The sequence below is a fragment of the Medicago sativa genome, chromosome 2 (assembly GCF_051527215.1).
Source record: "Medicago sativa cultivar Bolivia chromosome 2, Bolivia_mono, whole genome shotgun sequence".
Classification (NCBI taxonomy): domain Eukaryota; kingdom Viridiplantae; phylum Streptophyta; class Magnoliopsida; order Fabales; family Fabaceae; genus Medicago; species Medicago sativa.
Genome location: NC_140750.1, coordinates 22,655,524 through 22,681,270, shown reverse-complemented (window position 1 = coordinate 22,681,270; position 25,747 = coordinate 22,655,524). Strand labels below are relative to the sequence as shown.

General features: G+C 32.3%; 4 protein-coding genes and 1 long non-coding RNA gene across 8 annotated transcripts; 2 read left to right on the top strand and 3 right to left on the bottom strand.

The window, feature by feature from the left end:
- Positions 1 to 1,982: 1,982 nt before the first annotated feature.
- On the bottom strand, positions 1,983 to 2,783 carry LOC146945586 (uncharacterized). The gene has a single exon (XM_085748079.1). The coding sequence runs from the start codon at positions 2,781 to 2,783 to the stop codon at positions 1,983 to 1,985; it is 801 nt and encodes a 266-aa protein (XP_085604205.1).
- Positions 2,784 to 6,525: 3,742 nt separating this feature from the next.
- Positions 6,526 to 8,206, bottom strand: LOC146945585 (uncharacterized). The gene is made up of 4 exons (XM_085748845.1): positions 7,190 to 8,206; positions 6,974 to 7,070; positions 6,750 to 6,877; positions 6,526 to 6,658 (listed from the first exon to the last, which is right to left on the bottom strand). The coding sequence occupies exons 1-4, from the start codon at positions 7,398 to 7,400 to the stop codon at positions 6,570 to 6,572; spliced, it is 525 nt and encodes a 174-aa protein (XP_085604971.1). The 5' UTR covers positions 7,401 to 8,206; the 3' UTR covers positions 6,526 to 6,569.
- A 1,909-nt stretch (positions 8,207 to 10,115) lies between these two features.
- LOC146945584 (uncharacterized) lies at positions 10,116 to 11,207 on the top strand. The gene is made up of 3 exons (XR_015028176.1): positions 10,116 to 10,666; positions 10,761 to 10,825; positions 11,002 to 11,207. It is a non-coding gene; the product is annotated as an uncharacterized LOC146945584 (long non-coding RNA).
- Positions 11,208 to 12,700: 1,493 nt separating this feature from the next.
- On the top strand, positions 12,701 to 17,035 carry LOC146945583 (eukaryotic initiation factor 4A-3). Its single transcript, XM_085743917.1, has 8 exons — positions 12,701 to 13,098; positions 14,110 to 14,350; positions 14,454 to 14,534; positions 15,183 to 15,290; positions 15,372 to 15,491; positions 15,638 to 15,805; positions 16,358 to 16,444; positions 16,632 to 17,035. Exons 1-8 carry the CDS (start codon positions 12,797 to 12,799, stop codon positions 16,743 to 16,745), a joined length of 1,221 nt encoding a protein of 406 aa, XP_085600043.1. The 5' UTR covers positions 12,701 to 12,796; the 3' UTR covers positions 16,746 to 17,035.
- A 4,448-nt stretch (positions 17,036 to 21,483) lies between these two features.
- Positions 21,484 to 24,761, bottom strand: LOC146945582 (uncharacterized). Of its 4 annotated transcripts, none has more exons than XM_085743914.1 (6): positions 24,500 to 24,761; positions 22,658 to 24,337; positions 22,365 to 22,571; positions 22,118 to 22,264; positions 21,934 to 22,023; positions 21,484 to 21,843 (listed from the first exon to the last, which is right to left on the bottom strand). In XM_085743914.1, the coding sequence occupies exons 3-6, from the start codon at positions 22,381 to 22,383 to the stop codon at positions 21,623 to 21,625; spliced, it is 477 nt and encodes a 158-aa protein (XP_085600040.1). In that variant the 5' UTR covers positions 22,384 to 22,571; positions 22,658 to 24,337; positions 24,500 to 24,761; the 3' UTR covers positions 21,484 to 21,622. The 4 variants fall into 4 exon arrangements, with proteins under 4 accessions (XP_085600040.1, XP_085600042.1, XP_085600041.1 ...); XM_085743916.1 differs by having other exon boundaries at positions 22,658 to 22,724; XM_085743915.1 differs by lacking the exon at positions 24,500 to 24,761 and having other exon boundaries at positions 22,658 to 22,724; positions 23,083 to 24,408.
- Positions 24,762 to 25,747: the final 986 nt, after the last annotated feature.

The window sequence follows — 25,747 nt, the reverse complement described above, 5'->3', positions numbered from 1 at the left end:
TTGTTACAATACGAAATTGTAAAATATTTATATCTATCAATACGAAATTGTAAAATATTTATATCTATAATTTTAATTTATTGAGGGAAAATATTGTAACATCCCAGACTGCTTTTAGGATTGCCGACTGACCCTACAAATCAAGACAAGTCTTTTCAACGTGTTTTGCCCTAATATTGTAACATCCCAGACTGCTTTTAGGATTGCCGACTGACCCTACAAATCAACACAAGTCTTTTCAACGTGTTTTGCCCTAATATTGTAACATCCCAGACTGCTTTTAGGATTGCCGACTGACCCTACAAATCAACACAAGTCTTTTCAACGTGTTTTGCCCTCACTCGTACGCTTACAGGGAAACTTCCCAGTAGGTCACCCATCCCAAAATTGCTCCAAGTCAAGCACGCTTAACTGTGGAGTTCATATGAAATGAGCTACCGAAAAGAATATGCATCTTGTTGATATAGGTAGTATTAAACAATTCTTATAAGCCTTCCTTCAACCATGCATTCACATACCTGCACGGCCTCATAATCCCTCTTATTTGATGTGATTCTGTTTTTGCCTAGAAGCTACCAAAGTCGGACCGCTCCCCGCCCTCATCAGTCTTGGGCTTTACATGCCCACCAGCTTCCGCTTGGTTCATCCTCGAACCACATTGTACTGGGAGAGGTATGCTCTGATACCATTTGTAACATCCCAGACTGCTTTCAGGATTGCCGACTGACCCTACAAATCAACACAAGTCTTTTCAGCGTGTTTTGTCCTCACTCGCACGCTGACAGGGAAACTTCCCAGTAGGTCACTCATCCCAAAATTGCTCCAAGTCAAGCACGCTTAACTGGAGTTCATATAGAATGAGCTACCGAAAACGAAAACAAGATGCATCTTCTTTTCAGTAGCTCATTCCATAAGAACTCCACAGCTTGACTTGGAGCAATTTTGGGATGGATGACCTACTGGGAAGTTTCCCTATAAGCGTGCGAGTGATGACAAAACACGCTGAAAAGACTTGTGTTGATTTGTAGGGTCAGTCGGCAATCCTAAAAGCAGTCAGGGATGTTACAAATATTAATCAATTTAATTAAAATCAAAATTCACAAAAAAAAAGAGCAAAGATTAATTAAAATCAAAATTCACAAAAAAGAGCAAAGATGCGCAGTATAATAGCTCATTCATTATAACTTTTTTGAGATTTTTTTTTAAATAACCACTTTTAAGAGTATTGCATCCGATTGTTATTATATTATAAAAAATTAGAATCTAAAAATTCTAAAAACATCTCTAAATGAGACAAATGAGAAGCTGTTAAAAGTTGTTTCAAAAAAAAAATTTAGAGGAGAGTGAAAAAAGGTTGAGGTAAAAATCATTTTTATATAGTTGTATCCAAACAAACTAATTTTTCTTTTAAAAAATGATTTTAATTACGATAAACAAACACAAAATTGCTTTTGTTTTTTTATATAAAATCTTTAAATTATTTAATGTCAAAATCACTTTTAATTTTAATCTATATCAAACGGGTCCTACATTAAATTTATAGATGAATAATATTTTTATTGACAAAATTACTCCATCCGTCATTTATATTATTTATTTTTAAGACTTGAATTTTTTATCTTTTTTTTGTCTCGTTCAAGTAATTTATCTCTTGTAATGTTTGCTTAGTCCTTTTCATTAAAAAACCTTGATGTGGCTTGCCACGTATGATTATTAGAGCCGGTGTTTTCTAGGTCTTGATTGAGACAACGGTGTTTTAATTTGAATTTTATGAGTTTGATGTAAAAGATGACGATGAAGATTGAAGATGATGATGGTGAAAATGATGAACATATGAGAAAGAAGATGAATATTTGTTTTTTCCGAGTTTTTTTAACGATAAAAATTATTTATAATTAAAACAATTACCTCAATGCTTTTTCAATAAAATAAAATGAAATTATAACTAAATGTACACTTTTTTTTTTTGAGCAAAGACAAGATTAATGCATTTCATTCATAATCAAAGGGTACAAAGTAGACGGTACATCATAGAAAATATGGGGGCTAGGATTGGATAAGGACGCTCTAGCAATACTATGAGCAACCTTATTTGCTTGCCTCCGAACATACGACACTACAAAATCGGGATTATCTAACAGTAGTTTCCTACATTGTGATATGATATCTTCAAACTCATTGGTAGGAACATTTGAAACAGCAAGTGCATCAACTAGGGACTTGCAGTCTGATTCAAAGCAAACAATGTGCAATCCCTTTGATATTGCCATTTTGATAGATTCAAGCGAACCCACAGATTCTGCTTCTAGTATCGTGGCGGTGAAATGCGACACGTCTGATTTTCCAAATAATAGCTGACCCGAGGAGTCTCTAAAGCACATACCGTATCCCATGATAGAGTTGTTGTTGAAGGTAGCTGCATCGACGTTACACTTTATCACACCAATCGGAGGTTTTGACCAAGTAAAGGTATGATCTAAGTTGTGTTCCTGAATTTTGACTCTTTGCATATAAGTCCATTCATGGAGAGCATCCTTGGCACGATTGACAATGAAGGTGGGAGAGGTGTCAGTGGACTCCCAAAGTTTAGTGTTGCGGCTCTTCCATAGGCTCCAAAGGGTCATAGCGGTTAGTGTTTGTTGTTGCGTCGATAGCCTGTCAAGTAAGTCAAACAACATTACAGTAAAGTCATTAGCCTCGTGGAGTAGCTCACAGACAATATTATCAATGCCAATTATGTTCCAACAAGTTGCAGCTTTTGAACAAACGAAAAACGTATGCATGTGCGTTTCAGCCAAAAGATTGCAAGACACGCAAGTATCATCACAAGGAATACCACAGTTGATAAGATTGGTGCGTGTAGGTAGACATTGGTGAGCTAAGCGCCAAAGGAAGGATCGAACCCGGTGTGGGACTTTCATGTTCCAAAGGGACTGCCATGGAACACTACCTTGCGGAGGGACAGATGCATGAAGAAGGTCGATGCAGATTCGGTAAGCTGACTTGACCGTATAGGACCCATCTGTTGTTACCTTCCAAATGCGAGAATCTTCTCTTGAGCGTGCATAAAGAGGAGTGGCGAGAACAGCAGCTGCATCTGATTGATTAAAAGATTTACACTTTTTAAGAGATAAAAGATTTGAATATGGCAAAAAAAGATAAAATACTTAATTGTTACAAATAAATAAAAGAGTAAATTACACTCTCCTCTCCTCAAAGATGTTTGAATTACACTTTCCTCCCCTTTTATGTTAAAATATGTACTCCTCTCCCCTCTTATTCAAAACATATTAGAAAATATTTCACTCCCCTCCCCTAAGAGAAGTTTAAATTACATTCTTCTCCTCTCTTATGTTAAAAATATACACTTTACTCCCTCAATTTTATTTTTATTTCTAACAATCTAACATACTTCGAAAAAAATAGTATAGCAGGTCTATATTAATATAATCAAAATTTGAATACATATTTATCACTATTTTTTAGTCACAATTTCATTAACATATAGTTTTAAACCCTATTATAAAATATGAAATAACCCAAAATAAAATTAAAATATGTGAAAAATATTTAAATTTAATTATATTGACATTTAAATTATAAAAAATGAATGTATATATCGTAAAAATATTTATTTATGTTAAAATAGATTAAAATGTAGTCCATATTTAATTATGAGTAAATTACACTCTGCTCCCTTGAAAGATACTTGAATTATACTCCCCTCCTCTCTTATGTTAAAATATACACTTCCCTCCTCTCTTATGCAAAACATATTAGAAAAAAATATTTCACTCCCCACCCCTGAAAGAAGCTTGAACTATATTCCCCACCCCTCCTATGTTAAAATCTACAATTTCCTCCCTTAATATTTTTTTTATTTCTAGTAATTTATCAATAAAAAAAAATTGAACACATTTCGAAGAAAAATAGTATTGTGGGTCCACTTTAATATAATCCAAATTCAAATTCATATTTTTCTCTGTTTTTTATTCGCAATTTCATTAATATCTAGTTTTAAACCCTATTATAAATTATAAAATATAAATCAACACAAAATAAAATTAAAAAGAGTGAAAAATTACTAAAGTTGATAAAATATGATTATTTAAAAATGAATTTTATATTCTAAGTTATAAAATTAATAACAAAAGATTTAACTTTAATCATCACTAGAACGCCGACTCGAGCATCGCACGGGTCTCACGGGCCGGAATAATTTGATACATAATAAAACGAAGAATTAATTAAGTTTTTAGTCCCTATAAATATATCAAATTTCGTTTTTAGTCCTCATAAATTTTTTGATAGATTTTGGTTCCTATAAAATTTCAGCACGTAGTTTTAGTCCCTATTAAATTAAAATTTGTTTAATTATGCTTAAAATTTTAAATTTTTTAATATTTTTTACATACTTGTTTAAAACATTATAAAATGTTCCTTCGCTTAAACACATACTAAGCAAAGGCAAGCATACTAACTTGGTTTTGTCAATCTGTACTTTTAATTTAAACTGTGAATGCGCGGGAACTAGTTACTCAAGTCAAATCAGTATTGAGTTTTCTTCATCAAGCATACCAACTTGGTGAATGACTATCTAACATTCAGAAAAATATTAACACCTTCCGGAGGTAGATCTAAAAATAAATTTCGTACATTTAGAGGTCGAAGCGCTAATAAAAGACAATGATAATAATTTTTTGAAATAATACTTATGCCAATGAATAAATTTATTTAGGTGGACTGGAAAAAGTTTCCTTAGCTAAGTAAATATAGCCGACACAACAACTTGAAGAAAATTAAAAACCAAACTCTAAAAAACAAAAGGAAAAAACACAGATTATTTAATGTCTGATTTATGCAGATTGAAGGAATTCGATAACAAAGCAAACGACTCCAGCATTCGAGCAAGCTAAACAACTTTGTCGTCCTTGTGCTCAATTTTGACACGAACAAATCTGTTAGGTTTTGTGACCGACGTCTGGCCAGCTTCATCATCATCAACAGCCACAAAGTCAATGCTATTAGAGGACCTCTTAGCACCTGTTTTGGTGGTTGGTGTGTCAATCACGCATGTATTGCTACATGAGTCCTCAGCCTCTGGTACATCCTGCAGACATTGGCGACAAACAATTTGATCAATTGTGTTACGGATTAAACCTTTACGGACTCATGAAAGATTAGTGTAATAATTACCATCTAAACATTTGAATTGTTTGGCGCAGCACCATCCACACTAAGCTCAACAACAGATCCATCGTCGGGTTTCTATCACGTATACATCAATAAAGGGAAGCAATTAACAACACGATTCTTCCTTTATGTGCATTATTCTATAACAATTATAAAACCGTAATATCAGTTATGTTCTACCTTCAAATTATACTTAAACATAAACTGCTCAATGACACCAACATCATCAGATGCCTTCTTTACGACATAATTCCGATACTTCTTTACGACATTTCCTTCACCAACCTCAACCTTGAAAAGAATTTGCTTGTCAATCAGCACATTAAAATCAACAGGATAATCATTGCCTACTACTCCCTGCTCATAAATAATAAAATGTTAGTACAAATTTTCGTCGGTAGATATACCTCATATATAGACCACACATTTATACAATTATATAATACACGACTACCTCATCACGTTCATTGATCAAGTCTTGCACATTACGCCCAATAAACTGGGTCACCTGGCGATCAAAAAGAACAAAAGTAGTGGACCCTGTGTCGTCCATCACGATGAAATGCAGCTTGAACCTATCAAATAATCAACTATATCAATACAATTCCACACATGATAAAAACAAAAATTATATTCGGATAAACTTTGTTTACCTTGGGACTGCACCCTTGCAAGTTTTACACTTGCGACAACGGAGCACTCCATTGTCAACGGTGGCCAATGAAGCACACTGGGTGCATGATCGAAAGTACCAATCAACCCCAGTTTCGATCTCACATATAGTGGCAAGCACCGAACCTTGACAGATATGTAAATATTTTGTAGCCTTTTGCATAAAAATATTGAACAAAAATAACAAAGATGAATCCAAAAATACATCTAAAAATTTCATTAAACAGATAGCCACCTCAGTTGACTCAATCATGCTTTCAATTGTCATTCGGTTGGTGTTGAGCAAGTCATCTGATAAAGACGCGGAGCTGTTCGTTGAAATCTGGCTAACACTTCGGGTTAACTGCATTGATGCATTTTTCATTCTAATAAAAGGGCACCAATGTCAATAGAAGAGTAGCGAGACTAAAGTAGCAAGGTAAGGGACGACAACATATAACTCATGTAACCTATTAATAATAATTGGACAATAATATTTGACAGTGTTACTATTAATATTGTGCTGCCCTTTTCTTTGTGCACATCTTCTCAAACTTTCTTACTTATTACAAATTCTAACATGCCATCAGAAAACTATTGTTAGTGGATATCATTAGGGTCGTATGCCAAATAAGCTACCCATAAACGATGGGAGGACCTCTAGACAACTTAATTATGACAAAAAAAACTTGCCTTTATTCTATAACATATAAAAATGTAAATGGTTACCCTGTCATGTACGCAGCGACTTCAGGTAAATCGCCATTAAGTATCAGCTTAGTCCCATTAAAGGCATTAGTAACTCCCATAGCACCTAATTTTTCAAAAATTCAACAACAAGTGAACATAATTTCACATTTCATTCTTGATATCAGCAGAAAGCACAAAATTAAAACATGATATACCTAAATACATGCGTGTCTTGCAGAACTGCAATATCAATATAGTAGGTGTGTGGTTGTCATGGTTGCCAAAAAAGGTCACAATTTTGTCAGCATGTTCACCCCAAAGAGAGCAATGCAAGTGGTTGTTTCTGTAATAAAATATTACCAAAATATCAATTCAGGAACATAAGGTATATTAAAATTATATTACATGAACCAGCTACAAAGAAACAGACAAAGCTTACTCAAGATCCTCTAAAGTGAGATCAATAACCCTGCTTTTCCTTCCATCCTTTTCAGTTTCCCTTATATCACCTCTTTCAATTACATGACCAATAACATCTGAAATTACGTATACAAAAGCAAAAACATATAACAAATGTATGAAATTCCTAAAGGAATGCTTATAGGTAGTAATAATGTACAACACACATTCAGAATTGAAGTCTTTGAAGTCTTACCCGTAGACACTTCCTCGACAGTTGAAGAGAGAATTTCATTGAATGGCTTGAACTCAAAAACGTTCATAGGGATAGCAGACAAGTGTACTTTGGTAAAAGCAGAATTGTGCATCATACTAAGCTTATGTTTGTGTGAAGTTACCTTATAAGGACCTTCATTAAAACCTACAATTGCATTTTCAAGCTGATATGTACCCCCTTCTTCAACCATGGACCTGAACTTTGCCACCAAATCTTTTCTAGCTGTGGCGTGAATACGCCCACCCTATTGACGACAACAACATCAGTAAACAGCTGGTTAAATTACATAACTAAAAAACAACGATGACATTAGTTTAATTTTAAAGCTAAGAGTGCAAACATGTAAAAACCTTTTCATCGACCAGTAACATGTTCATGAAAATGATGCTAGTGGGGACCTTCTTCTCTCGAATCAACCAAATGTGAGTAACTCGCACACACATTTTGAGGTTCTTTCTTCCTCCAGAAACAGCTGAGATTGGAGTGTATTTGGCAGACATCATTGGCCGGTTTTTTCCTTTCCAAGAAAGAGAATGCTTGCTTAGATTGAGAAGGTCTGGCTAATAGGTTATGATGTATTTATAGAAAAAGGTGCAATACGTGTGAGTAGGATATGATGGTTGAGCAATAAAGAGTATTACTTATCACGTTAAGCACAAAATAGTGGAACAAAATTAGGAAATGACCAACATTTTAGGATAAGGATTAATATGAATCAGCCTGAAATTAATATTGACATACTGTGTTTACTAAGGATTGACATCTTGATAAGCATGAAAGATTGAAATACTCGCTATTTTTAGGAAATAACATAATTTGTTATGCACATTGTGTTGACTTCTCTGCATAAAAAATAGGCGATTTTGTTTACTAAAGATTGACATACTGATAAGCATGGAAAAATAGGACATTCTGTTAACTAAAGATTGACACATTGATAAGGATGAAACACATGACACAAATTAATATGAAAGAGTTTTTGCGTAAAACAGAAGAGATAATATGGCCAATTTGTTTCGGAAGTAGAGATAAATATGAAATAGTTGTTTCGGAAAACGGAAGAGATAAATATGAAATAGTTGTTTCGGAAAAATAGGGCTATAGATAAATATGAAATAGTTGTTTCGGAAAACATAAGAGATAAATATGAAATAGTTGTTTCGAAAAAATAGGGCTATAGATAAATATGAAATAGTTGTATGGCCAATTTGTTTCGGAAGTAGAGATAAATATGAAATAGTTGTTTCGGAAAATAGAAGAGATAAATATGAAATAGTTATTTCGGAAAAGAGAAGAGATAAATATGAAATAGTTGTTTCGGAAAATAGAAGAGATAAATATGAAATAGTTGTTTCGGAAAATAGAAGAGATAAATATGAAATATGATCAATGGCTAAAATTGAATGGCGCCTAAATGTGCAAGATCCAATGGCTTAGAAAAGTGGAGGGAAAAATGGGGGGAAAATATTAGGGTTAGGGTTAACTTTAGTTGTTTCGGAAAAATAGGGCTATAGATAAATATGAAATAGTTGTTCCGGAAAACAGAAGAGATAAATATGAAATAGTTGTTTCGGAAAACAGAAGAGATAAATATGAAATAGTTGTTTCGAAAAAATAGGGCTATAGATAAATATGAAATAGTTGTAGGGCCAATTTGTTTCGGAAGTAGAGATAAATATGAAACAGTTGTTTCGGAAAATAGAAGAGATAAATATGAAATAGTTATTTTGGAAAAGAGAAGAGATAAATATGAAATAGTTGTTTCGGAAAATAGAAGAGATAAATATGAAATAGTTGTTTCGGAAAATAGAAGAGATAAATATGAAATATGATCAATGACTAAAATTGAACGGCGCCTAAATGTGCAAGATCCAATGGCTTAGAAAAGTGGAGGGAAAAATGGGGGGAAAATATTAGGGTTAGGGTTAACTTTAGTTGTTTCGGAAAAATAGGGCTATAGATAAATATGAAATAGTTGTTCAGGAAAACAGAAGAGATAAATATGAAATAGTTGTTTCGGAAAAATAGGGCTATAGATAAATATGAAATAGTTGTAGGGCCAATTTGTTTCGGAAGTAGAGATAAATATGAAATAGTTGTTTCGGAAAATAGAAGAGATAAATATGAAATAGTTGTTTCGGAAAATATAAGAGTTAAATATGAAATAGTTGTTTCAGAAAATAGAAGAGATAAATATGAAATATGATCAATGACTAAAATTGAATGGCGCCTAAATGTGCAAGATCCAATGGCTTAGAAAAGTGGAGGGAAAAATGGAGGGAAAGTATTAGGGTTAGGGTTAGCTTTAGGGGTTAAGCTTTAGTAAGTAAGATTGACATTTAAATTACAAATAAATGATTTTTTTCTTTCTGACATGGTGTTTTAAAATTTGTAAATATCGTATAATTATTAAGGGAGGGGGTTGTAATTCAATCATCTCATGGGAGGGGAGTATAAATTTTATTTTTCAAGGAAGGGGAGTCTATGTTTTAACTTAAGAGGGGAGGAGAGTGTAATTTAAGCTTCTTTCAAGGGAGGAAAATGTAATATACTCTTTAATTATTAAAGAAAAAGATCGTAATTCAAACATCTTATAAGAGAAGGAAGTATAAAATTTACTTTTCGAAGGAGAATAGTGTATATTTTAACATAAGAGTGGAAGTGTAATTCAAACTTGTGTATTTTATTTTATTTTATTTTTTTTAGGAAGGAAACTTGTGTAATTTATTCTAAATAAAATAAATAACAGTAGAATATATATTTTTTTTTGTTACAGTGTAAATAAATCAAATCTGTAACAAATAAAGAAAAGATAAACCAAATATATTCAGGAAACAATTTACTCTATTATTTTTATTCATTTGCATCCTTATTGATTTTTTTGATTGATTCTAAATTTCTTTCTGTATTTTTTTTCCCTTATTTTTTGTACTCTCTTGATATTTGTTTCCTTTTCTTTAGGAAGTATGTTATGTCTTGAATTGTTCTTAAAGAATCTGATTGAATTTATGCAAAATCACATCTATGTGTCTTTTGACCATTTTATGACATATCTATTGATCTAAAATTGATACTTTGATTATCTGTCTTTTGCAGGTTTAGTGGTTTTTCGGTAGCCAAATTCAATATAGTGAAGATTGAAAGAAAAATGATTATATAGCTTGAAAGAAAAAATGTACTAATTGAAAGAAAAATGATTATATCAGATTTTTTTTAGGAGTTATTGATATTGAGATCTGCAAAGTAAATTGTCTACAGAGTGTCTAAAGAATTACAATATCATTTTTGTTTATTGGTGCAAGTATAGTGTCATAGTGGATCTCATGATATATGTGCAGGGTGTCTAAAGAAGTATGTGTTAGTACAGGTAATTGTTGAACCGATAATGAAAAAGTATTCCGCAATTTGTAATGAGTCCTGCTGTCTGACTGCTATGCTACTTTGTCAATTAAATAGGTAATTGCTGAACGGATAATAAACATTATTTGACATTATTTTTTTTTCTCCAAGCCTGCAAATGATAACTTTATTTGCTGATGTGTTTGTCCAGGTCAAGTTCAGTATGTAGCATAAGTTATTGGCTGTTTGTGCATCATTCAGAATCAATTTTCTAAGGTACCTTCTGCTAAATCGAATGGTAGATATTGAATGGCATATTACTTACTGTAGTTTTCAAAGATAATAGGCAGATTGCATAATAAAGCATGTTAACGTTAATGGTTAAATAGGTATGTTGCTGTTGACACCGTTGCCTCTAATTGGATTTCTCTTTGGTGGTTGTTGTATTGCAGATGAATTGGGAACCAATTGACAGGACTTTCATGCCACTGTTGTTACAAGAAAAATCCCACAGCTTATGAGATTGCTATCTGTTTAATGACTTTGAAAATTTAATGTGGATAGGCTTCCCATGTTGAAAGTCTATGTTTCATTTGTTAGAGGCAACATGTCTGTCTTCGATCTCATGAAGTTGTTTTTTGCTACAAGTATTTCCTAATTAGGTGTATTGGAAGACTAATTTATGACCATGACCCCATTAATGCATTCTGATATGTTTCAATATTAACTGCATATGTTTACTATTACCATGTGCATCTCATAGCAGGTTAATGTTTTTCATGAAAAATCCTTCAATACATGTATTCCAAGTCTATATAATGACATAGTTGATGCATTATGTTATGCTAAATTGTGAAAGGCACATGTTCACCGTTATTAAGTGCCGTATTTAGTTGTTACAATCCTTAACGTGCAATCTTGAAAAGTTGTGTATCCAATAGAAAGTAGATCGTGGTGTAATCAATGTACTTTAATCACACTCACATTAAATAGACCGTGTCAATTTCTCAAATAACAGATACGATTATTCTTTATTTTTTAAGTAATAATGCTTTAAACTATATATGACCCGTGCGGCAGCACGGGTAGACGAACTAGTATGAAATATGATCAATGGCTAAAATTGAATGGCGCCTAAATGTGCAAGATCCAATGGCTTAGAAAAGTGGAGGGAAAAATGGGGGGAAAATATTAGGGTTAGGGTTAACTTTAGTTGTTTCGGAAAAATAGGGCTATAGATAAATATGAAATAGTTGTTCCGGAAAACAGAAGAGATAAATATGAAATAGTTGTTTCGGAAAAATAGGGCTATAGATAAATATGAAATAGTTGTAGGGCCAATTTGTTTCGGAAGTAGAGATAAATATGAAATAGTTGTTTCGGAAAATAGAAGAGATAAATATGAAATAGTTGTTTCGGAAAATAGAAGAGTTAAATATGAAATAGTTGTTTCGGAAAATAGAAGAGATAAATATGAAATATGATCAATGGCTAAAATTGAATGGCGCCTAAATGTGCAAGATCCAATGGCTTAGAAAAGTGGAGGGAAAAATGGAGGGAAAATATTAGGGTTAGGGTTAGCTTTAGGGGTTAAGCTTTAGTAAGTAAGATTGACATTTAAATTACAAATAAATGATTTTTTTCTTTCTGACATGGTGTTTTAAAATTTGTAAATATCGTATAATTATTAAGGGAGGGGGTTGTAATTCAATCATCTCATGGGGAGGGGAGTATAAATTTTATTTTTCAAGGAAGGGGAGTCTATGTTTTAACTTAAGAGGGGAGGAGAGTGTAATTTAAGCTTCTTTCAAGGGAGGAAAATGTAATTTACTCTTTAATTATTAAAGAAAAAGATCGTAATTCAAACATCTTATAGGAGAAGGAAATATAAAATTTACTTTTCGAATGAGAATAGTGTATATTTTAACATAAGAGTGGAAGTGTAATTCAAACTTGTGTATTTTATTTTATTTTATTTTTTTTGGGAAGGAAACTTGTGTAATTTATTCTAAATAAAATAAATAACAGTAGAATATATATATTTTTTGTTACAGTGTAAATAAATCAAATCTGTAACAAATAAAGAAAAGATAAACCAAATATATTTTGGTACCATAGTAATAGTATAAATAAATTAGCAAAAGGCCTTTTAGCTCCCAAACGTAAGGCGTAGCTTATTCGACTTTCTAGGGCGAACACAAAAAAACTCGTCTCTCAACCAAACCTTCTTCCTTCATCTCGGCGGCGATGGCGACAGCTTCTGTGGTTCCGGCGAATCGCCGACGAACGGTTACGGCGAACGAGGACATGGATTTCGAAACTACCGAAGGCGTGAAAGCAATCGGAAGCTTCGAAGAGATGGGGATAAAAGACGATTTGCTTCGTGGAATCTACCAATACGGATTTGAGAAACCTTCTGCGATTCAACAGCGTGCTGTGGCGCCGATTATTCAAGGAAGGGATGTTATTGCTCAGGCGCAATCTGGTACTGGAAAGACTTCGATGATTGCCTTGACGGTTTGTCAGGTTGTTGATACCTCCGTCAGAGAGTGAGTTTCTTCTTCAATCTTGCTTTTGATTTTTGTTGTTAGTTAATTTGTTTGGATTTGGAATTTGAAGAGTAGAGATTAATTTGAGATTGATTTTCTTGATTAGGTTTTTTTTAGGGTAATTAGGGTTTTGAGGTTTGATTGGTGTTTGTTTTATGTTAATTTGTTTGGATAAACAATTGGAAGAGAAAAGTATAAATAGAGAGTAATTTGAGGTTGAATTTGTTGATTAGGGTTTTCAGGGTAATTAGGGTTTTTGAGTTAGTATTGGTCTTTTTGTGATATGGATTATGTGGATTTAAGAATTATGAAGACATTAGAGAAAGTTTAATGAGGGACTTGGGCCCTGTTTTCATAACAAACGATAAATTAAAGTCAAACTGTTTTTAATTAACCTATAAGCTGAAAACAGATTATGAAAATAAGCTGAAAACGGCTCATGAACATGTCATAAGTCGTTACATAAGATGTCCCAAACTGTCTCACAAATGCTTATGCCAGTAGATAACCTCAAATAAGTCAATCCAAACAGGCCTTGTATTTGGATTTGGCTCATCTAGAGTGAGTGTAGAGTAGAGTGAGGAAGTCAATGATTTATATTTCAAGACATTCTTGATTTGTTATGGGTGCATGTGATACTGGCATTTGGTTTGTTAATGAATGGTTAATAACTTAATAAGCTGCTTGCATTACAGATACTCGGAATTATTTTTTTATTTTATTTTTTTAAATTGAAGTGAATGTTGTAGGAATTGATGATTATTTTTAGAGTAGAAGTAATAAAATGATTATTATTTGTTGTTTGTATAGACTATATACTACTGTTGCTATTCGGATATAGTTCTTTTAATTTATAAATGGAAATCTGATGTTTTTTGCTTTTTGTTCCGGAGATGTTTTTAATCATCTGGTATATTCATAACCTTAACATAACCTTAACGATGTGTGGTTTGCTCGGAACAAAGTACATCAGTTTATTAATTTGTGTTCAATTTTGTTATTTGTTGACAGGGTGCAAGCTTTAATTGTGTCTCCGACAAGAGAACTGGCCTCACAGACTGAGAAAGTTATATTGGCAATTGGGGATTTTATCAATATACAAGCCCATGCTTGCATTGGAGGGAAAAGTGTGGGAGAAGACATTAGAAAACTTGAGCACGGAGTTCATGTCGTGTCTGGAACTCCTGGCCGAGTCTGTGACATGATAAAGAGGAGAACATTGCGCACCAGGGCCATCAAGTTGCTAGTTCTGGTAATTAATTGCTTCTACTTGCCGATGCTCGATTGTATGTTTTTTTTCTTCTTTGCCGTCATGTGTCAAGGATTGTCTCATATATTTTTCTTTTCAAATACAGGATGAATCTGATGAAATGTTGAGCAGAGGGTTTAAAGATCAGATTTATGATGTGTACAGATATCTCCCACCGGATCTTCAGGTTTCTTTACCTTGATGCCCTCATCTTTGTCATTGTGTTTTGAGTGGAATTTCTGCAATTTGAAATCTTATTATATGCTTAAAACAAACTAAGGTGACAGGGTTAGTTAGTTTTTTGTAGGAAGACTTCACAATGTCTTAAGGATTTACCGTGACAATGAACAAAAATAGTATTGAATATTGGATTTTAGACATAACAATTTCCAATTCAGACAAAATGTGCTATTAAATAAGGATATAAGAGGTTTATAGTGTTCCCATTTGATAATTGGATTTAGTGACCTGACATCATATGGAGTCACGTTAATGTTTCAACCAACCAATGTAGCTGCTTATTTTTTCGTAATATAAGCTGTTAGCAGTAACCATTTCATTTTTGTGATCTTGAATGAAGAACCTAAGTGAAGTGATAAGATTCTGATACAGATTTTTATTAATATGTTTTCTTTATTTGGTTTTCAAACTTATGTCACCCAAATTACCTGAAATTTTACCTCATTTTATAACTCAAGTGTGTGCATCTTTAGGGTCCTTGATCCCGGTTACTGAAGTGATGTTTGTTATGCTCGATTTAAATTTGTGGAACAGTTTTGTCTTTATTCTTTCCAAAATTATGTAGTCTCTGAATCATTTTTTTAATACCGTGTAGGTTTGCCTGATTTCTGCTACGCTACCTCATGAAATTCTGGAGATGACAAACAAGTTTATGACAGATCCAGTGAGGATCCTTGTAAAGCGTGATGAATTGACATTGGAGGTAAGCAATTGCTTTTATTGTCCCTGTGCTTTCTGATTTTTTACTGGATATTGATACAATAACCCTGCCTCCTTATTACAGGGCATTAAGCAATTTTTTGTTGCGGTTGAAAGGGAGGAATGGAAGTTTGATACTCTGTGTGATCTATATGATACTCTCACCATTACTCAAGCTGTTATATTCTGCAACACCAAGCGGAAGGTATAAAAGAAAACTATCAAGGATCCGTAGGATCAGTATGGTAGATTATTAGATTCGATACTCTATATTTGCACATGTTGATCAGTTTACAGTTTTTATCTTATCATTATATTGATTCAAGTTAATATATATTCCCCTTGGAACAGGTGGACTGGTTAACTGAAAAAATGCGTAACAATAATTTCACTGTTTCATCCATGCACGGTGACATGCCTCAAAGGGAAAGAGATGCCATTATGGGTGAATTCCGTGCTGGAACAACCCGAGTATTGATAACAACCGATGTTTGGGCTCGTGGCCTTGATGTACAACAGGCAAGTTATCTGTCCAGTGTGCATTTTATCATTATTATTATTTGTGCCTCTAAAATATGATGAATTCACATTCTTAAATATTTGGTAAAGATACTGCATGGATTATGAAATGTTTCGCCAATATCTCTTGAGCCATGTTGTTTCAGTTGCTTAGGTTTTGTTTCTGTTTCTATGTGAGTGTTTGGATTACTGAAGAAGGGTGTCAGTTGATTTTGTCTTCTGTCAAACGCTATTTGATGTAGTAAAAATAATGATGTTTGATTGTTTTGATTCAATAATTATCTTCTTGTCAAAATCTAGTCCCAGCAGAATGTGGTAAAAACGTGCTTTTGCATTAGGTTAAAAAATTTGCACCAAGATTTACATAAAACTTGCAGTAAAAAAAATATCCAAACATCAAGTTTTGAAATAATCAATTAAAACTCAATGTTAATGGAATCAGTTTTACAAAATCAAGTTTGTTCAAAATCATGTTTTTGACATTCTCACCCTAACAGTGGAAGTATTAAAATTAACCGGTGATATTGATCATGCAATTGCTTCTGTTATCAGGTTTCTCTAGTTATCAATTATGACCTTCCAAATAATCGAGAGCTCTACATTCATCGGATTGGTCGTTCTGGACGTTTTGGACGAAAGGTATTTAATTGTTTCTTAACTCAAGTAGTTAGTCTAATTTTCATATCTGTAACTGTTTTACACTGGAGGATTTTTGCAGTTATCGATTTATTTCCATGTCTTATATGGTACTGACATGCTCTGATTTGGTTTCCTGCTCTTTGTTCGATATACATTACTTATAGTCGGGTCAATCATGGTTTTGCAGGGTGTTGCAATAAATTTTGTTAAAAGCGATGATATCAAGATTTTGAGAGATATTGAGCAATATTACAGTACCCAGATTGATGAGATGCCAATGAATGTTGCTGATCTTATATAAAAGGACATGTATTCTGCTGAGTGGAGTGCGTTTGTCAAATTTGTGGTAGGAATTAGTGTTTGATTGTGGTTTCTTTTTGATACTCTGTGATGTTCTTCTGAAACTTTTGACATTTGGTGTATTAGATTTTTAGTGTGCTCGACTGTACCGCAGAGATAACGTTTTTCTTTGCTGAAATGGTTGAGACTTGAGATCAATTTGTAAATTGAGTTGGAATGATTTGTCCATTGCTTACTTTCGATGTGGAATATCTAATTTTGTGATTCAAATGATATGTGATGTTTTGACGAGGTTTATTATTTAGCTAATTTATGTGTAATATTTATGTTATTTATCTTATTTTAGATTATGAGAAGTGGAATTTAAGAAGACCACACCCAGTTAAGTTTGAATCACTGTTCAGGGATTCCTTCTTAATACTGCGACTTTGAATTTGCTTGTTGGAAGATTTCACTCTGATATGCAAATGAATTGCAACCATTTGATACGAGAATGAGTGAGTATGGATGGATGTTGCACTTTGTTGACTCTAGAGAAGCTATTTTTGATATGCTTCGGTTGTAGGATTGTTTTTCACTTACCTGTTACCTCTCTACCGTAAGGTTAGGACAGTTAAGAGTAGTTAGTTTTTTTCAATTAAAACAAATTAATTGCTAACAGAATATTATTTGCAGCACATAAACCCACAGACCAAACAATATTTTTTTTTTCTAAAACTTTTCTTTGACAAAAACATAGATTGAATAAATATAAGATCATTATTGAAATAAAAATAAATTTTGAGACTGTAAAAGAATAAAATATTTTAACCGAAACATTTTTACTAAAAATCAAAACTTTCTTTGAGATCTATACATACTATGACCCAATCTATCATTTTCGTAAAGGAATGTGCCAAAAAAAAAATAAAATAAAACCTCACACCTGGAAATGGCGCTCGCCCACAAAACAACAACAAAAGGGGAAGTTTTCTTGAAACACCCTTGACGAAGAGGATAATTTTGATCCTAGACGGGCTAATCCAACAATGGAAAAGCTTTGATAAAAAGGTTAGTGAAAGAAATTTTTAGAAATGGCGGGGTATTGTGGTGGTGGTGGTTGCAGGTTTGAGAGAGAAGAGGAGAGAGGATTTTGTGTTGAAAAAGCAAGGAAAAAAGTTTATATAGTAAAGCAATATTATTAAAAAATTATAAATTGAACTGATTCTAAGCATATCTCGCTAACAATATTCTAATTTAAATCCCAATATTCTAAGTTTATATAGTTCTCGGTTGAATTTTGCCCGATTTTTCTTAACTACAAAATTTAAATATCTTTCTAGTAGATAGAGTGATAGACAATTAACACATCATACGACATAAAACATATCAACAAATATTCATCAATGTTAACATAGAACACACAATCTTATTCAAGTCAAACATATGGATTTAAACAACAACAGATAGAAACAAAAATCCTAGCTATCGGTATACCATAAGTTTTACAATGGTGCAGTTAGTAGTTGAACCATTGCATGAGTTGTGCTACTTACAATATCTCCGACCTTTGATTTCCTGCGTAGGAGGAATTTTGTTACCATTTAACAACCAAATCTTCTTGTCTTTAAGCAAAAAATCAAATATACAACCAGTTTTAGTGATATCAAATGCATATTTAACTTCTTCTTTTTCTTTCAAATTCATGTCATTCCCTTTAGTAGGCCTTATGGCACGATACAAATAATATTTCCCTTTAAAGATTATATATATTAATATATCCACCGTAATATGATGACATATCTTCTTCAGACTCTTCCATTTTGACTGTTTAAGGATTTAAGCTATTGAACAAAAATGAATTCAAAGTAAAGTTAAGAAAAATGATAAATGGATAAATTGCGTAAAATGCCTCTTGTATTGAATATGTGTGTTCTGAAAAATGTACACGTTTGGTATTTATTGACAAACAGTAGTCCTACTGTTAAAATAATATGGCCTGCATAATTTAGCATTACAAGTTAATTGCGCCAATGTAAAATGTCACTAATGAAGGAAGATCAAAACAAAAATGGGGCGCCATTGTACCAATTATAAACATCATATGATATTGAATGAGCATGTTATCATGAGTGAACAAGTGAAACATTTATTGCAAGGAATCATTAAGGATGCACAATGTCATGTTCATACTAGTCGTAAGGTAGTATGTTCAAATGCATTGACAAATATTGACACTTAGATAATTAACATGTGATGAAACATGTGAGACATTTAGAAAACATGCAAGTCATTTTCTAACATGTTATGAACTAGATGTAGCAACAAGTTATGAACTAATATAAAAATATAAGCATGCTTTCCTTTTCCCTCAGTCTTTATTTATAATTAGTTCTTTATGTCTTTTCTATATCTATCCCTTTATCAATTATTCTAAAGGAAGAAAAACTCTGATAAAAAACTTAAAAAAAAGTTTTTAAACGGTTAACACAATTCAACTCTCCTCTTTCTTGTGTTTTCAATACCTTCAAACAACCTCTTTCTAGCTACGACTTCTAATCGGAATCATAGTGTTTCAATATATTTTGGTGTTTAAAAAAACTTTAACAAACAACAAATTAATAGTATAATAAAGAGTATATTTGGAAAAGTAATATGCATCTTGTGATTTGAAATGAGACTTAAATATAAAGACAAATATATTCTAAAGTGGACCTGTATTTAGAGAAAGAGATAATACAATATGATTACTGATAAATTTTAGGAGATTAAATAAAAAATATTTTAGCTCAACTACAATGGATTTATAATATTTTTTTATATGTAATCCCTCTGGCCTCTGATATAAAATATATGAAATGTGTATATTTGGTGATTTTAAATAGAAATAAAATCTAATTATTTTTTCTCAATTTTATTTTAATTGAGAACTATACAATTAATATACTAGTATTTGAGTGTGTGTGTGTGTATATATATATAAGGCATATCAAGTGATAATGCTTATCTTATATGAGAATGGTAGGAGTGATTCTCATCCCTCATATTAAAATCCGCCAAGATTAGAACTTTTTTAAGTAACTCAAGTGTCATAGTTTCTCCTTTTCTTGTCTTGTGTTTTCTTACTCGCTCTGCACCTCGACGCCATATCTTCTAAACACGCATAACTCCATCATTGGATTCAAATACATTCATAAATATACAGTGAGAGAATAAAAGATACTATCTCGTTGTTAATCATAAGCAAAAGTTGGTCAAATAAAATTGATGTATTTAGTTTGAAATTTGGAACAGATACACCACCTTTCAGTTTGAGATTTTAATTAAAATAATTATATTCCCTCAAAAAATTAAAATAATTAATCATTGATACAAAAAATTCGAACAATTCCTAATAATGATGTGGATGGTTAACAACATGGAATTCGGTCTAACGAAAGAGTTAAAACTTCTACTTCGAACTTCAAACCTCCACCAAAATTTAAAATTATGTCCAATACATGCTTCAAAAATATTACCTCCTTTTTTTTTTGAGGGAAAATATTACCTCCTTTGAAGAGTCAAAGAATTTGTAAAAAAACAAAAAAGTAATGTGGCTGAAGTCTGAAGTCCAAAGATGCTCTAACTAATTTACATTTTGAAGTTTCTCATTTATGTTGGAAAACATACTAGTACAGTAGTACTCCGTACCAACTAGACCTTGCACCCGTGCTGCCGCACGGGTCATATTGATTGCAAACAAAACATGCTATTACGTTGCAAATTAATAATTTTTTGGTTCCAAAAACAATGTTAAAAATTATAATAGACGTTATAAGTAACAAACATTCAAATAGAACATTCAAATAAATAGAAAATAATGTAAACGTAGTAGACAAAAGAGAAGTTTAATAGCACAATTATAACTTATAATTTTAATGTCATCATTTTGAGTATAAATATTCATTCGGTTTTTTCATTACAAATTACAGAATACTTCGTTAAACACTACATTCGAAGTACTATCAATATAATGACCATTTTCATCTAGCAGCAAAATTTTCAGACCATTCCTTGAAGTTACTCTTGATGTTGATATGCGAGAAAATTGGTTGTGGAAGAAATATTCCAACTTGTTTGAGTGACTGCCCTTGATTTAATAGTAATTGCAAAACATACATATATAGGAAATTGTGTATGTTGAAATTTAAATGGAATTCCTGTATCAATAGATTAATACTACTCTTTTTTCTAAAACTATAGTTGGGGTAACTATAAAAATAAAATATAAAAAAAAAAGTATATTTGGGGTTGTTATAACTTATTGTGTAAATTTCGATAAAGAAAAAAAATTGTTCATTATATAGAGCAGTTTTGGTGTTTTTGCACATGCGGAAGAATTCCATAATTTAATAGCATTAAGATTTCGTAAAATAAGCCGAATCCCTTCTGGATAAAGACCTATATATATCAAACAGTTTATGTAAAGATGAATTTCAGTTTTTGTTAAAATACAAAGAAAAAAAATGGCTGTGATTTTAAACTAAATATTAAAACAATATAAAATTTGAGCAATTAAGTGTTCAATCGCAATTGAATAATAACAACAAATTCAAGAAATGTTACTTAGTAGTTGTGAAGTTACCTTGACTTCTGAAACAGTAAGAACAAATGCTACATTAATAACTGAATTTAACATGAATATAAGGCAGTGTAATCATAAAAAGGCAAATGTGTTTTTTAATATGCATATGAACACACAAAAAGCATCAGATTGAATAGTTGCCGCAATTTAAGATATTCGGCGGACTTAACGCATAAATAACATGCAATAAGGTAATTGAATAATAAGGTAATTGAAGCTAGAACTGATAAATTGATCGACAATAATATCCATATTAAACAACATACGGCTACGAATTACCATACACCTGAAAACAGAAGAATGGAATTAACCAAAAATATGATACTTGTTATATCTTGATGGATAACAAACGCATCAGGATTAGAGGCTTGGTGCAAGCTCTCATCGTCATCTATATTGGTATGGGTCGTTTTGCAAGCATCCTCCATCGATACTTGTAGATTTTCGCAGAGATGACTGGCCTTTGAAAATTGCGGCGACGTAGGGAATGCACCTTCTGAGATTGCGACAGCAGTTATTTTAAAGTAATACGTTTCCTAGAGACTTATTAAAATATGGTCACTACTAAAATCTGACCATTCCTAACCTGCAGTAGTTTGCATCTCCGGTTGCGAATTGTTAAATCCATATGATGATGAGCAATATAGTTCTTTAACTAAATCATATTTTCCGTGAACTGTTGGCACAAAAATTTTCAACTACCCATTAATATATAAAATATGATCAATGCAAATGTTATTGGACATTTAAAAATACGTTTCACCACATACCATGAACATTCTCAAGGACATCGTCATCTTCACCATTCTCATTGCATTGTTGATATTTGCTTTCGCTATTCTCTTCATCAATTATGATATATATTTTATTCACTATCGTACAGTCAGCCTTGGATACATTTGCTTCCAATTTATCAACTAAATTGCAGCGAGGTACAAAACAGATAATTTCAATAATCAGCATACATCTGATATGTTAATAAATTATGCAGAATATACAAAATGCTTCCAACCATACCTGAAACTGATTCACACATAAAAGGCTGATGAGTCTCATTGTTGCTCCTAAGTTTATGTGGATTATGGAGCTGATAAGGGGTTCCATTCTTGTCCAGTAATGTACGGCCTATACGACTTGTTAAAACAAACTTTCCAGGAGCAACTGGGGAAAACCGAGTTAGGTGGGATTTTGTAGCAACATTCGTGTGAATAACTGAGTTTTAAACTGCAAAATCACGTACGTAGGTTAGACTACAAACAGTATAAGATAGTTTTGGGTTATAGAACATAAACAGGTTCAAACATACTCACCGTTGCTAATATCAGACAAAGGACGGCCACCATTATCTGTCTTACGCTTCTTATTGGGCAACATCACCTGTATTGTTCTGATAGTTTCAAACTCAAAGCATGTAATAATGGTTGTAACTCGTGTGCTTGTGTCTTAGCATAAGGACATCAGCATTACAGTTGGATACTATTAGGACAATCTTATTTGTCTGATAATTACAACATGCTTCCCAACTTATGTGAAAGATAAAAATGCATTGAGCACAGAGTTGCATGCTTTTAGGTTGGATAAGCCTAATAGTAATGAACAACATCTCAATTAATTAGAGGCTAATGAATCATATAACTTCATTGAATGCATGCAAGGAACACAAATTAGCATGTGTCAATAAATTGTGTTGCTTTTCAATGTGAATAAAAAATATAATGTGCATTTAGTACCGTACAGCATAGTTTGTCCTCATTGCACTTCTCCCAGTCACTGGCATTCAGTTTGGTGTAACTGAACATGTACATTCACGTGCACGTAGATGATATTTTATTTAATCCTTGGGTACAATTGGTTAAAATGAACGTATCAAAGTGTTTGTTAGTCATTTTTACCTATACATCAGTTGTAATTCAATAGCAAAACTATCATATTAGTTCCTGATTTTGCAAAGCTAAACAGATATGGGTAATGACATGAGTTAAACTGACATGTGACACAATGTACAAAAAGCTTAATAATCATAGGTGTTTTTGAATATGCTTTCCTGTTCTAAAAAAAATATCAGTTTTGAGGAAAAGTGCAATTTCATGATTTAAGGGAACTGTCCTTCCAAACCAAATGCTGTTTAGAGATTAATGGCTTATAATAAGATGCAAAAAATATCTAGTACTTGTTAAGTGAATATAAACTGCAATATTTAACTTTGGCAGCCTTTTAAGTTATTAGCTCAATCATAAACAAAGCTAAAATGGAATTGCAGCTGTCTTATTAAACAATGAGATTCAATGTTAGACGGTCTATGATGATACGTCCACAGATCTCTGTGTTATCACTGATGCAGTCAATAATTGCAACAGTTGTCATGACACCGCGATATAGTACAGGTCATCTCTATGAAAAGCATCTCAATCATTGAAATGGCAGCAATTGTTACGACACTGCAATATAGGAAATAGTTATAGCCACCGCTTTTTAAGGGGTTTAGACACTATATAAGCATATGAAGTGGCCTTACAAATAATGATGTCAGAAACATACACTAAAATATAGTGGTGTAAATAACAAAATGGCAGACCATTCCTTCATGTGCCTACAGACGCAAAAAAAGCTTCAGAATGAATGTTCACCGCAATTTAGAATATTAGGCGGACTTCACTCATATGAAACATGAATGAAGTTAATTGAATAATAAGGTAGTATATACTATATTTAATAAGAATCTTGAGATAATATTCATAAATATCAGCATATGGCCAAGAATTCTCATACACCTTAAACGGCGGTTAACAGGAAACGAACATAAAGTACATGAAACAACAAAAACAATTGCGGTAAACACGGAAATGACAACATCCAAAAAAAAGTTCAAAATAAATTAGCTGATGCAACATAGTAGCTGAATAACTGGGACATGAAACGTTCTCCTATTCATGAGGCTCAACTTTCACGCATTTGAGCAAAATATACCATCATTCCTTGTGATGAAGAATCTGCTATAACCGTAAAAATAACAGAATAAAATGAAATTGAAATTTGGAAGTGGATGGAAGAGATAACAGAATAAAATAAAATGACAGAATTGAAATAACAGAATAAAATAAAATGAAATTGAAATAGCAAAATATACCATCATTCCTTGAATTTGAATTTACCTGAGTTTGAATTGAAAATCCATGATTTGTCGATGGAAGAGATTGAGATGAATTATTGAAGTAAATTAGAGTGAAGTGAATATTGTTGTTCTGTTTCTTCGTCTATTCCCAACCGAAATTCCTTTTGTTGAGAAGGATTTGGATTATCCATTGCTGAAAATTTTCTGCTAAAGAAAGTTTGTGGGTTTAGAGAGAGAGAGAGAGAGAGAGAGAGAGAGAGAGAGAGAGGACATGGAAGTTCATTAGTATTTGGCACCTTGGAAAGACACCAACATTCAATGTTCTTGGAATTCTGAAAGTTAGTAGGTGCACTTGGTTCGTTGCAACTATATAGTGGGGGAATTTGAATTTCAAATTTGAGAGTAAGTGCATTTAAAGCAAATTTTTCCCGCTCAAAATCAAGGATTAGGGTTTTTTAGGTCTTGTGTGCATTGTACATTAGGATTAGATAATAAGGATAAGGATAAGGATACGTGCATTAGTATCATCTAGGGTTTCATTTTCGTCCCTCACCCCAACCAATCCAACCGTGCGAACAATTTTGGGTTAAAACATGTTTACTTCTTGTAATATTAGTGATTTTTGGTTTACCTTACGTAAAAAATTAAGTAATTTACTGCTGTTTGTGAATGATAAATTTAATTTGATACAATTTTAAATTTATTAGTGTCAATTAATTTTTATAATTAGAAGAAATTATTGATTACTTTTTCTATTTTTAATTAAAAAAATGAAAAGTTAATTTTTTCTTCTTCTAAATATATTTTGTCAATTAAATATATACGTTTTATCATGTCACTATCAAGTATGTAAAAACACATGAAATAATTTCTTATCACGCACGTACCAAAAACATAATAGGATAATTGATTATCCTATCATTACCATATCTTATTCTTATCTAGCATCTTATCATATTATGTGCATCAAACAGACCTTAAATCTCCACCGAAATTCAAAATCAATGTCCAATATATGCTTAAAAAATATTTACCTCCTTTGAAGAGGACTTATAAAAAACAAAAAATTAACGTGGTTTCCTTCAAAAAAAAAAATAACGTAGTTGGTTAAAACTCAATTAAAATGAGGTAAAACTTCTCCTAAAAAAATGAGGCAAAACTTGATATTAATTTTAGCACCGAAGTCTGAATATGCTCTTAGAGCATTCAAAATTGTCGGTGCTTCACTTATTTAACGCTGGAATAAATAAACACTCTCGTTGTAGAGAAGGATGACTATCTTACTCAT